The sequence below is a fragment of the Cuculus canorus genome, chromosome 8 (genome assembly GCF_017976375.1).
Source record: "Cuculus canorus isolate bCucCan1 chromosome 8, bCucCan1.pri, whole genome shotgun sequence".
In the NCBI taxonomy this organism is placed as follows: domain Eukaryota; kingdom Metazoa; phylum Chordata; class Aves; order Cuculiformes; family Cuculidae; genus Cuculus; species Cuculus canorus.
This window is the reverse complement of record NC_071408.1, coordinates 9931623-9945902: the sequence shown is the minus strand read 5'-3', so window position 1 is coordinate 9945902 and position 14280 is coordinate 9931623. Positions and strand designations below refer to the sequence as shown.

The 14280-nt window shown below is 37.7% G+C and overlaps 1 protein-coding gene across 3 annotated transcripts in view; it reads left to right on the top strand.

Moving 5' to 3' along the window:
- NR5A2 (nuclear receptor subfamily 5 group A member 2) overlaps positions 1 to 14280 on the top strand; it is a 92533-nt gene that overhangs the window by 38489 nt on the left and 39764 nt on the right. For all 3 annotated transcript variants that reach the window (XM_009555790.2, XM_054073300.1, XM_054073299.1), the window contains one exon: positions 13448 to 13567. In XM_009555790.2, coding sequence (XP_009554085.1) covers positions 13448 to 13567 — 120 coding nt within the window. The remainder of the gene's footprint in view (positions 1 to 13447; positions 13568 to 14280) is intronic.

Genomic DNA, 14280 nt, shown 5'->3' with positions numbered 1-14280 from the left:
GAACCCATTCTAAACAGAGTACAAAGAAAGACACTTGAATGGCCAAATGTAACAAATATTTGTGTAAAGGGAATCACCCCATATAAGTGACCTTAAAAAGCAATTTTCCTAATATAAGGTAATCATAATAGATATGAGGGTAGAAATAGACTTCATGGGTCATCTAGTCCATTCCCCTTATGCAATGACAGAATATTGATGATATCTAGAAATTAATTACATTTTAATTGCGTATTCTGGATAAGTACAGGGAACCTAGTTCAGACATCTCAGGGAGCTTCATATGCACATTGCACTGTAGAAAAAGGCAATTTCCATGCAACATGTGAGCTAAAAAATAAACTATGCACGTGTGTCAGTTCTTAAAAGTAACCTAAAAAAAAACATATTCAACTCCATTTATCAAATAGTCATATATTTGCAAAATGCATATATTTGACACAGTAGATTGGATTTTGGTGCTGTGTGTGTTCATGCAAGAGGAAATACAAAAGGAGCTGTTGCCAGAAGCTGAATTTAGAAGTTGGGTTATGTTAGACTGTACTTAAAAAATGTGTGCATTCAAACATATAAAGCCATAGAACTAGGGACCAGATCTCTGAAGTCCTCTGTTGAAGCCCAGGTATTTTTATATTTCTGACTGTTTGTGAATTGTAGAATTAATCTAAAAGATATTTATATTAAAATAATTTCTTATGTACACCATTCAAGCTGAGGGTACTGTATAACATCATACCTAGGATGGTGCTACATAGGATATCAGGTTATAGTGTTATGGCACAGTACAAAATATATTGAGCAAAATATTCTAATGGTGTTGTTAAGCTGAAGCTTATATTTATGTAAGGAAACAGTGTGCTTCACTAATGACTTCTTGTTGTACTACTTACCTGCGCATTCTGCATTTATATTGGGGGCTGGCAGGTTAAACTGAAAGACAGATAATTTTATTTACAGAGAAGTATCCATGTACGCTCCATGCAGGCAGGCAACCCTTTGCTAGTATTAGATTTACAGTAACATAAACAGGTACTGCACAAAAACATAGTGATAGGCAATTCCTTCCCTAAAGACCTTATATTCTAAAAGAAACAGACCCTCGGGCAGATTAGTTAAAAAAAAAAAAAAAAAGAAGAGAGGCAAAGAGAGGATTCAGTCCATTACCTGTCAGTGAAATGATACTGAATATTTGTATAATCTTGCATTCATTTATACTTAATTCAGGCTATTCTATGTACCAGGAAAATTACCCTGGTATAGAGTTATGTAGCTGTATTCTTAAATGTTCTAATTCACCTCAGAAAATCTTATTAGAGGGAGAGTTGTGGTGCCCTTTCCTTGGATAAATTTGGGACAAATCTGGGTTTAGTCAATAAATCTTACATTTGAATATCAAAGTAATATTAGAGTCATGGTAAATCTTCAAAAATAAAACTCTTATTAAACTTAATGACAATCCAAAGTAACTATTACCTAGACTCAGATTACTAGTAGATTGTCAGACACTTGAGCACAAACTATGCAAAAAAATTATTTTTTGAAGAAAATGTTGCCATCTTATTACAAGCTCTTGCCCGTTAACTGCATTTCTGGCAGTGAACGGCCAAGTAATATGCAAACGGAAAGTAATCAGAGTAATCTGATTTTATTTTTCATTGCTCCTGCTGTCTTTTCAGAAATAAGCTGAGAAAAAAAAAAAAATTAGATGTACAGACTGTCTCCTTTTTTTCCTAAACTCACAGGTAATCTTTTATTGCATACAGACATGTAGAAACCCGATTTAAAGACTCAAAATTTTGGTAACCTGTGTCAAGCTGTGCCAGCGGAGAAAGTGAGAGACTGTTTGGGCTGTGTCACAGTCCACAATCATTTTTACCTGCTCGTTGTGTGTTTTGTACCGCAAAAGTTCCTCTCACCAATGTAACAAGGAGCTGGAATAAAAACAGTTTCTTCAAGCATATTTTAAAACATTAACGTTAGTACTAACTGCAGTGCTAATGCCTGTGTGGGACCTGGGCAGAGTTGTGACAACCTGATTTTAATGATGCTTCAGTGATTTCCAAATTAGAATACAGGAAACAGGAAGGGGGAATAAATGAAACAAAGCCAAATGAAAAGATAAATGGAAAAAACATTTTAATACACACTTGCTTATTCCTTGAACATTCATTCAATCAACACTTCCTGTGATTTTTGATGGCATGGCTCTGTCTGCTCTTTTACTTGACTTTGTCAGGAAAGGAGCTTTTTTTTTTTGAGATTATGTTCATAAATTGAAAGGATTTAGCTAGGTGGTAGTAGCTGCATGCTGAGAGCTTCCTGCAAGGCTTTTAAGATGTAAAGGGAAGTACTAAGTCTTTTGGATCACTGCTGTGTGAAGGAGCTCATTGGGTCCTCTCTACTTCTCCACAACTTTCTTGTATGACTTTCCCTTCCTTTGGTGTTTTTTTTTGTCGCCTAAAGCAACTGTTTCTATCAAGTCAGATGGATACTGGTTTAACACATGACAAGCTCCATTCATAACGCTGAATTTTCTTTCTCTTTCTCCATCATCAGGTCTTCTTTCTCATTTAATCTGTGCTCCAGTGACTTAATGTCACTGCTGCAGCCCTTGGGATGCAAGACAACATTTCTGTATTTTTTCTTCATCAGTGTACCATCTCCTTTCACATCTTGCCTGAGGGTACTGTTTCTCATGATTTCTTACTGGTTTTGCTGTGGCTTTTTTAGCTGTTCTATTACAAAACAGAGGAAAACACAGTGAAATACATTTGTGTGGTGAGTGCGGTGTTTTATAATACCACCAGCCTATATTGCCATAGGTGTTTTATAGCTGACTTTCTGTTCTGTTTAGCATGCTACAGCTCCCAGTCTTGAGACTTCAGATCCATATGTTTCAGTGATTCAAGTATGGGCAAGATGAAATATCTGCCTTTACATAGCTGTATGTTTGTCAGAAGTATTAAGAGGACTATGAAAAGTAAAATAAAAATGAACATATTTTAATTCCTGAGAAAGACTGTAATGCTGTGCAAGCAAAAGGTAAAGAACATTTAAAATACAAACCAGCTAATTTGATGATAACTAGAAATGGTACAGAGCATCCAATGTATCGGATTCTTTGTGTGATTTATCAGTGTCCAACTGTGTGTATCACTAATACTTAGCTGGAAAATCATTATTCTCTCATTTACACTATTGTAATGTTAAAGTAACTCCTTTCTAGTCATGACATCAGAAGATTATTTGCATATTCCCACCGGTATACCTGTGAATACAGCTACACTGTGTACACAAACCAACCTTTGTAGATGTCACCTGTTAAAAGAGTAAGTTCAAACCCCTTATATGGCTTGCCCTTTTCCCACACTCCACATCCCCTTGAAGAGCTGTACTGGAAGTAAACACAAGCCCTATTAAACAGAAGGATAACCACATAGTGTAATTTAAACAAGAGCCAATTTGGGTAACTTTTGTGTTAATGCATGTAAAAAACTGTTCTGGGGTGTGCAGCACTTGAAAGAACAGGACCCTAAGTGTGTTGAGAGACTACTCTGCCTGCCTGTTACCATACTAAAAAACCTTTCTGAAATCAGCATGTCTCTTGTGCAACACGTTAGAACTATTTTCCATATTATGCTTAGTTTTAATAGAATATATATTTTGTGGAAAATATAGCTCATACTAGGACTCTGTCTTTAAAATTAACAATTCACCTGTGTGTTCTACTGGTCTCTGTTGAAATTTGATGCTGCTGTTTCTAAGAAATTTTACAAATGAGAGCTAACGTAGAAGATAAATTTTACCTATAGACTTTTAGAAGCTAAGTGTCAGCTGGAAAAATAGGGCAGCTGTAAAAGAAACAAAATCATAATTTATCCAATAAATCACCAAAGAAAGAAACATTACATATTAGAAATCTTTTCTGATAAAACTAAAATATGTGTGACTTGGAGAAGACCACAAAGACTTTAATCTAACGCTGCTATACAGCAGAGTGAAACCGCTGATTCAATATATTGAGAATAAATTCTCCCAGACTACCATAACATTTACTAGACCCAGTCTCGTCTTCTAATTCCCCAGAGGGCATCATTGTGCATCCTATAAAGCGGATCATACAAGTAAAGCTAATAATGAATCAAGTGGGCCTAGTTCTTATTTTGTTTATGTGGAAGTCAAAAAACTTACGTTCGTGCAAGTTAAGAGTGAAGAATATGGCCCAGCACATTTTCGCAGTTAGTTTGTTGACATCAGAAAAAAGCAGGTGTATGTTCAGAGTAATTCAAGGGAACAAACCACCTTTAGTACTACTATTGCTACATAAACTGCACAGCATTATCTGATTTTATTTTTTTTTAATCTCTAAACCCAACTATGCATAAATTTCTGTTGTATAGACATCAACAGAAATACTCACAGGAGCAGGATTTTGAAGGTCAGTTCTATGGGTCCACTCCTGAAGAAGACACTTCCTTCTTCACCCTGAGAAACAGGTGCTGAGAAAAAGAATTACTTTTCCGCTTTCCTTATCTTTGCATTCACTTTGACCGGGAAGAAACACTGCCTTGTAAGCAAAATATTCAGTTGGGACTAAAAAGAAATCCTTTTCTTATTTTTAGCTAAAAAAAAGAAAACGAAGAAAAAACCTAAGAAAAACACATTTATAATTCATCAGAAATAATGCTGACTGCAAAATAGTAAGTCATTTTCATGCAGTTTGCACAGAGATAAATGTGAGGAAAAGGAGAAAAAGAGCAGCATTATATGTTGCATTGGCTCACTATATAATGTGTGTGTATATATATACACACACATACACAAAGTTTGTTGTAACAGCTCTTTCATTTGGTGTTTGAAGAGCTGAAATTTGCCATTTGCCTTCTACTTAATAAAGGGGAATGTTCTCTAAATGGAGTCCAAAAATCCATAACAGAGAGGTCTTACTCTTTAATAGGATCACCATCTGCTTGCCCATACTCCCCTCAGCAATCAGAGGCCCCTAGACTCACACACCTTGTGTTATATTCCTGGAAATAAACAGGATGAGTGTGAACTGATGCTCAAGGCTGCTTTTTATTAAAGTATTTTGACTCAATGGGAGATTAACATTGAAACTGGGAAACGGCTGGTCGCTGCTGCTTTGATCCCCTCTTTCACATAGCTGTCCAGGGGCACGCGACAGGAGAAGCTGTTACAAAGCCATCGCTCTCCCTGTGAGCATTTGTTAAGCAGGAAACACCAGACACTTTTTCAGAGCATGAACACCACATGTTCACCACTTCACTTTTTGGTAGGGTAAAAGCATGGGGATTTTCAAAGGAATAATGTTGCTTTGTGCTATAAGTTCCTTATCTATGTCCTGTAAAAAACTATAAAGTGGCTCAATATTCCAAATACTAATGGTTCCATGAGCAGGGTGTTAATGAAGTATTTTAATCCTTCTCTCTTCCTCTCTCTTAGCTCTTTACTGTAGAATAAAAGGTGAACATGCTAGCCTTCCTTTCAGCATGGTGCCCAGCAGTAGCCTTCCTCTATTTGGATACTGATTCACATAAAACGTCTAGGAACTTAATTTTTGGTAGATGAACTCCCTGTTGAAATAAGCTGAGACTGACAGATTCAGAAGTTATTGAAGTGAGAGATATGCATATGCATATGCATATACATATACATATACATATACATATACAGCAAGTGTAGCTGCACGTTTGTAACAGCCTTTTTACATGCTCTAAATGAGGAGGAAAGGGCACACACTGAAGCTATCTCTATATTTCCTTTCATTTTTAAAGAACGAAAAATGTAAAAGGCTTCCAAACGTGGACAGATACTCACTTCACACTAGAGCTAATTGGCAGCAGGACAGTCATCTAACCCGACATGGGCTTGTGAAGATCGCACCCTGCCTTTACTGAGAAATTTTATACAACACACAGGTTTCTAGTAAAGATCTGGAACAATCGTAGTTAATATTAAATCATTTTCTCATGAACTTTGTAGCATTTTATTGCTGAGGTTATAGGTAGTAATCACATTTTATTAGGGCATTCACTGATTCTGAAAGTTATATGCACTTGCTTTGAAAACTGCATTGGCTGTTACGCACTACTTTTTGACAGCAACTTTGCACAGAAGGTTTCCCACCGTTAGCAGCAACCCATCTGGAGAGCTTGAATTCTTCTCTACATGCAAAACAATCTGGAAACCATGCATAGATTCAGGAGTAAAAATTAGCCTCTGGAGTGCACTTGTCTTATCAAACTTTGATTTGGGGTGATTTGCTCCACTATAGCATAAGAAAATGTAGTAACAACTCAAGCTATATATCTGCAATGACTTGTGAGTGATCTCCTAACTACATTTGAAAGAAAGTTCAACCATCCCTTGAACCCATATGCTTCAGGCTGAACAATTCAGCCAGATGTTTAATCACTTCATATTCACTAGGAAATGGCTATTCAATGGCCGTAGAATTTAAAAGTGGCACTACGAGATGAATACTTCATATTATTTCTATATTGGCATTCCCTTTTAGAAGCATAAGTAAAAACAACTCAGCTGAATCCAACACAGTTTTATCACATAAATTTCAATCATCTTATTTTTATTTTAATCATTAGATACCCTTTTAAACTTTTAGTAGCAGAAAAGCCCAAAGCTGTAGTGCAAATTGATGCAAATGAAAGAGATGAAAAAGGATTCTCCAACTTCTCAGAAAGTGAGATGTAGACTAGGTGAAAGGTGAGTGTGTTGTTTTACTGAATCTGCAGCAATAATTATAAGGAAAATATTTAACTTAGAGCAACACAAAAAACCTATGACCCTGAAACTTTTAACAGGTAATTCATCAAATGTCAGGCTGAAAATACCTCTTCAGAATAAAAATTGTAATAAATCTGCAGTTGTTGGTTACAGTATGCTAAATATTGTGAAACAGTTTCCTAACAGAAAGACACCGTGTGGTTTTGATAAGATTAAGGTGGATTTCAGCAAAGCATACACATTATTCTTCATTTTACTGTTTGGCAATTTCAGTGTTCTTCAGAGAAAACAAAAGTTTATAATGATTAACGTTCTGTGCTGTGGGAAGCATACGCTCTACAACAATACTACTCTTGTGTTGCACTAGCCTTCCTCGTCTACAACATCAGCACAAAGAGTTTTTCAGATGAGTAATCAGCGTTTCTGAGATAAGTCCTTCCTTTAACTACAATTGATAATGTGTGATTGTGTATTGCAGTGTCAACAGAGACCTCAAAGAGCCTGACAGATTTCCACTGAGTCCCATACCAAAAGCTCAGGGCCCAGCTGAGTGGGAGGGTTTAGTAAAAAATTGTGACGCTCCTGTCCCTCCAACCCCAGCCCATCTTTTTGTCACACCAAGAGATAGTGTGTCACCACAGCGCTCAGGATTAGACCATTACACTTCAAATTGAGAGTCTATTTCCTGCACTCCTGGAAATATCCTCTGTGTGGCATTATGTTGTGAAGATAAATTAAAGCTAATAATTGCATCTAAATGTTTCTCGTGCATGCCTGTTTTCTAAACGTTGTTAACAGAGAATTCAGACAAGTGATTTAAAGTCACCTTATAATTCCAGCTCGCAATAGAGGAACTCAGACATGCCACCAGAGAATTCCTTGCTCAAACCTCTGTTCAGATATTTGACAGTATGAAGTTCGCTGTGCAGATAAGCAATACCATGTGGATCTTTCCCAGTGGACACAAAAAAGTGTCATAGTTCTACCAGGCTCCATGGTTCTATCAATCCCCTGGAAAAAGTTCAGTGGGCTTGATGGAGCGGGCACATCTCCTTGTATCTCTCTTTTCACAAATCTGATTTATTTATTTTTTTTTTAAGTTTTAGATGAGGAACACTATTTTGTAGTGAAATTGAAGAGTAAGCTAATGTACAGAGCACAGTGACCTTCTCATGTTTGGGGCATAGACTCCTACCGCATTGTGACCCTCCTTCATCCATTCCTATTCAAAGACGCAGGAACTCCTCTTGACCCAGCCACGCAGGAGTTCTCTTCTGGTGCTTTACTGAGAAGAGGTGGGATGGCCAATGACTTGGACAGCAAGGGGAGCATACAGGCTGCAGCCAGCCCTTCCCAAGTGCTGCAGCAAACAGACTATGCAAGTACTGATTCCCTCCTGGGGCAGGGGAGAAAAAGAGTTTGCTAAAGGTTTCTTTCACAGAGGTCACAATACTGTAATACTGTCAGCTGATAACTGTGCACGTTTCTACCAGAAGGTCACTGAAGGTATGTTTCCTGGTCAATATAGGAAGGACAAAATCTTAAAATCTTGTCAGAATGTAGTGCATTGCATCCTGCCAGATGCCTGCACACAAAACACCTCTCAGTGGATATTCCTTGGGCAAACTGTGCGCTGTCTCAGTCACCTGTCTGACTTTTTACCGATCAGCATTCCAGATGCTGGAAGACCCTTTTTGCATAATGAATTATGAACTTACATGAATTCATTCTGGCTAGCTTGGTAGTTAGTAGGCAGCTGGGTAGTTGTGACAATGACCATTTGTCTTCCATCTTATGACTTAAGGAACATGCTACAAGTAGTCCAAACAGCATAGCATACAAAGATATGGATAACTCCAAATTCCAACATGCTTCCACATCCTCATTGTAAACATAGGGAGGTAAGGAAATAGCGTATAGGAAATAGGATTTGCCTATTGCCATGTATTAATACTATCACAAAGCTGTCTTTTTCTCTACCTTTTTATCCCAACCATTTAAGAGAGTAGACAATGCATGCCCCCACTTTCACCTCTGGGACTTCTCCAGCCTATGCTGCCAACAACCACCATCCTCTGCTTCTCTAACACAAAGTACTTGTTCCTTCTATGCTCCAGCAGAATCACTTACTGTCACACAAACCCTTTAAGTCTGTATTTCATCCAATCTCATCATCCTCACCTCCAAGGTTTTACCTGACATCCAACTTCCGTCAGTCTTCTCTCACCGCACTGCCTCCCCATTTTCTTCCTCTAAGGCCTCCTTGTAAGCACTCTTTTTGCTTCCCTTGTCAATTATCACAAGTTTTAGAAGTGTAATGTTTTACTCCTTTCATACTCCTACCATTATTACTCTTTTCTGTGCCACCCTGCATGCTGGAGATTATGTCCTATTTCTTTTGAGACACGCACCCTCCCTTGGCCTCCTCCACACCTTACCTTAAAAGCCATTTATTTAGCAACAATTTCCAGTTATGCTGCCCCCATTGATGTGTCTCCATCTGCGTGCCACTGGACAAAAAGGACCTAAATTTAACTGTCTGGGCACAGTATTCACTCATGCTTTTGCTCAAGGCTTAGATAGCTGTCAAATGAGTATCCCATCGACAACTTGCTTAGGCAAGACATGCTTGAGTCAATGTTCTGTTATGGCAGGGAGCAGCTGGAGCTTTGGGGATTGTTCTTGCAACAGTCAGTTGTTGGCCATACAAGGTTCAGTTTTTATTTATAAGGATTCCCAGTAACTGGGGGAAAGGGCACTTTCTTCTTCTTGTGTTTAGAATATTGGTAACACTCTTAACTATCTCCAAAACCTGAAAAACTCCAAAGTTTAGCTGGTAGTACAGGTTTATGAGCTTCCTTCTAATTCCATGTATACCATGACTGAAAATTATGTTGATTATAGGGAAGTCCAAGACTGGAGCTAAGTTATCTCGGTGCCAGAATCTTATCTTTTCTCCTGTTTACCCTGTAAATAGCATGCTTTGTCTTTGGAGTCAGAAGACTGAAGTCCACAAGGGGCTTTTTCTGTAGAGGACCTTCCTCTTCAGAACTTGATTTCTGCTTTGGTCACCAAAACTTGGGCCTCTTTGCCTTTGGGATCAGTTAAGACATATATTTGTTTGGATGAAAGTCTGATTTTTTCAGTTTGCCAGATCATGTGTTTGTGCAACTCATTTATTGGTGTGCCACGGAAACACACAGGTGTTGGTGTTCTGGCTGAAGTTACGCACATCATAAGATTTACTAACTCATTCTAACATAAGAAGTGATGTGTCACCATTTTTGTTCAGTGTGATCTATGTCGGTTTTTATTTTTCATTTCATATGGATTAATAAAGCATGTGTTTTTCCTCATTTACATGATTTTTAGAAGTAGGCTGGAATTGATCACTTGCCCTACATCTAAGTAATCAATGACTCTCCTTAAAGTCATCTCTGTTTGTTCCTAGGGCAAACACGGAAGCATTCTGCTGCCCTGCCTGCTTTCTTAAAATGGTGAAAACAGCTGCATCTAATAGTCTGCTGAAGGCAATACTGTGTTTCGGATGTGTATTGTGCTTTTTATGCTATCCATTTTATAGGCTTTCACTGGTTAAATTAAAGTGAATATGGAGGGGCAGAATTTGTGACCCACTAGCAGATGTTCATTGTTACTGGTTTCATGAGTCTTGTAGAACAGCGGGAACAGACTATGTGCAAAACATTTTTTTTTTGTGATTTTGCCATCTCATACTGTTCTCACAGTACTGGCTCGATAATGATATGATAAAGCTTGGGAGGTAAGCTTTGATTGCAGACTAGCTGCTGTTGGGGCCTTCAGAAAGGCAAACCTGTAAAGTGTACTTTGTTTTCAAAAGCCTGTGGCTAAGACAGATGGGTTAGCTGGAAATATGTCATTTATAATATAATCAAACGATTGACCTCTTATTCCAGTGTTAGTTGTTATGACATGGATGCTGAATGTTTAAACTGTCCCACAGTTTCATCGTTCTGATGTAAGCAGTGATAGCTTTGTGTGAAATGCTAATTTTGGATGAAATTATCATGTTAGCATAATTTGATTTGTGTAACAAATTGTACAGAGAAAATGATCACAAAACAGTTTTACATAAAAACCAAGAGTACTAGAATCTGTAAATTTCAAACATTTTCTTCAAATAATGACTTGCTTTAAACCTGGCCCAAGTTTTGTTAGGGAATGTATCACTCTGGTAGTTTACTGTCCTCTCTTGAGTTAACAAGTCACTTTGTTGAAATGTTTTTGTAGTCAAATACATGTTGCGGGCAGAGGAAGAGATCTTCCATACAGAATCAGCCTTGCTCTGTGGTCTGAAAAGAAATGAATTATCATGGTCACAGACAGCATAGGAACGGAGCAGGGCTGGGTTTCTGATGGCACTAGCTTTACTTTGACTTGGTAATATACCCATCTACAAAGTCTACACTTCTTTCTTTCCTCCATCTCTATTGCCAATGGATATGTAGCTTAAAGGAGTTATCTGAGTATATATGTATTAAAGGTGACTGTAGGCAGAACAGCAACTGTGATAAAAGATTATTATTAGTACTGGAATGCCAAAGCATGCAAAACTTTTGAAATATCAGAACTGGGAGTGTTTACACAAAACTAACTCAGCCCTTTTGTGTCTATGCATTAAAATCTATTGTATCACAAGTGTAGATTGAAGATAAAATAAGAATGGGACAGACAATCCTACTACAAGCATTAAGTAATTCTGCAGTGCTTGATTTTGCAAGCTTAAAATATGTGGATATCGTTTTCCGGGGGGCGGGATTTGGCTTGGGTGGTTTTTTCCTCTTTTTTTTTTTTCCAAAGAGCAAAGGCAGGGAGGAAAAAAAAAATTTTTTTTAAAAAAACAAACCAAACCAAAACCCATGATAACTATCTCACCCTCTAGGTAAAGCAATAGCAGAGGGAATGAGTTGTGCAGTTTTCCAGCACAGATACCTGCTGCAGTCATGGAGCAGGCAGGAACAAGAACCAAGGGTCTTAGTGCAGGCTGCGTTGGGGAACGTGATCTGCTGCACACCAGTCCTTCTGCCCTTTTCTTTTGTGCTAATTTTTTCCGTTTCTCTCTAGATTTCATTTGCTTGCACAGTCCAGCAAGAGGCAATAATTTGAGACAGATAGCTAAGAGGGAAAATCTGGGACAAGAACAATTGTGAGAAACTGTGAGTGGGGAGAAGGGAAGCAAAGATAAATGAAAGAGGCAAAGAGAGACTTCATTGTTTAAGATGCTAGTCTGAGCTATATGGCAGGTGACTAGAAAGACAGAGACAATACAAGGTAACTTTCACAGGTGACACTATAAAAATCTATTAGTAACAAGCATTACTTCCTTCTCTACCACACAACACGAAAACCAGCCTGAAAGACTAAAGTTCAGAAATTCATTAGGTTGCAGCTGATGAAATCTGAAAACATCTATTGCGTTACCTAATTCAGCTCATGCAAGATTGCTCCTTATAATGCAGTTTCCTGTGTGGTATGGAATCAAGTTCTAAAGTAATTGAAAAACAATTTTAATAATTCCATGTCTCAGAAATTCTAAGCATTTCTCCACTTCAAGTATTCCCTTTGCTAATTTATTTTTACTTCTCCTAATTGATAGCATTTTTAATCTGTTCAGCAATTGCTACCTGTACAGGTTTTTAGAGTCCTTTTAGCATGCTATTACCACATCCCCACCATACACTTATTTGTAGCAAGACTGATGTATGCATGTCTTAACCCTTTCAGGACACATGCAGAAATTAAAGACTTTGTTTGATTTTAAGAAGAATTCATGAAGTTGAGTAAGAATAGGTCCAGAAGATATTGATGCTTACCATGACTAAAATTCATAGTCTGCCTTCCAGTAATTTGTGAATTTTTTCCTCCCATTTCCATAGAAATCTTAATTATTTTTCAGTCTTTAAAATGAATAAAACTGAATACAATCCAGTGGCAACAGGAATCAGTTCAGTGATACACTTTGTTGTCCTATAATATGTACATCCCAAATTACATTGAACAAAAACTTAAGGCAGGTTACTTGTGCTGAATGCCTGGTATGTTCCTAATGCAGTCAGTGATATGTCTCACTGCTCACGTCTCCTTTGTACACAGCTCTTTCTTGCCTTACCAGTGACACCTGAAGTTCCTCAGCCTCTGTTTAAGAAGGTTTTCTTCTTTTTTCATGGTGCCACAACCACTCCTAGAAGGATGATTTACCTTTCTCTTTACATTTTGTTGCAGCAATAATGCTCTTGAATCTGTAGATTCCTTGCTATTTGCAGAAGCTGAAGTTCAAGGTTGGGGACTACGGGGAAGTCCACATTAGCATTATTTCTGCTATTCTTATTTTGGGTAAAAATAATACATTTCCATGAGTGTTTCATAAATATGCTATTATTATTAGTTTGCATAACAATAACATAGTTTTGCTTTCATAGAATGCAATCCATGTTAAATATTCTGTACATTTCATGGATAAGGGTTTCAGCAGTACCTTATTTATTCAGCTGAGAGTAGCAATTTTGTGGATGAATAATTTTTGATAGCATTTCTCTTCTCATTTCTCATGACTTTAACCGGATGCTTGAAGAAGGACTGACTGTAGTGTGTTGTAAGACTTACTCCCAGAGTGATGCCACCAATGCTCGTGTTTGCTTTGCAGGTTGATGACCAAATGAAGTTGCTTCAGAACTGCTGGAGTGAACTCTTAATCCTAGATCACATTTACCGGCAAGTGGTACACGGGAAAGAAGGCTCCATCCTTCTGGTTACCGGGCAACAAGTGAGTATGTAGGCTCAGAGAAGTATTGATGGCTTCTTAATAATCATTTCCAAAATAGCAGGAGTTTAACTAGGTCAGAAGCACTCCTATGTTCTCAGAGATTCTCTACAAATAATGTAGATAAAATGACTTGTGCACTCTGTTCCTAGTCTGCTGATTACAGTTAAATTTATAAAAGCAGATATAATCATAAGCCCTTTGCTTTTCAAATATACTTGTATGCTTCAGTGATTGAAAAATAGAAGATGAGAGGTGTTTCTCAAGAAGCTTATTTCCTTGAGGCTAAAATGGTTTCTGACAGGAACAACAATAAAACTCCCAGACCTGATGCTTTAGGTCTGAAGAATTATAGCTTATTTTCCTTTCAGAATTGTAGTTCACTCAAAAGAATCACTAGCTGGGTCAGAAACCTAGAGAATCTGCAGCTACTACCTCTGAAATATCTTGCTTTTAGATGTTTGCACGTGTGAGAAACTGGGCAGCTGAGACATCTAATCCCAGGAAAATTATTCAGTCCATAGGTTATAAATGCATGTATTGTTTCAGGAACTGTCTCAAGGTATGCATTTTCTGCAGCTTTCCAAGAGTTAATTTTCTTCAGGTGTCAGGTGCATATATCTCCCAAAATGCAAGAGCCATAATCTGACAAATACTAGGAAAACTGTGAGAAAACCCAAAGGAAATTGAAAGTTTTGTCTCCCTCATACTTTCCA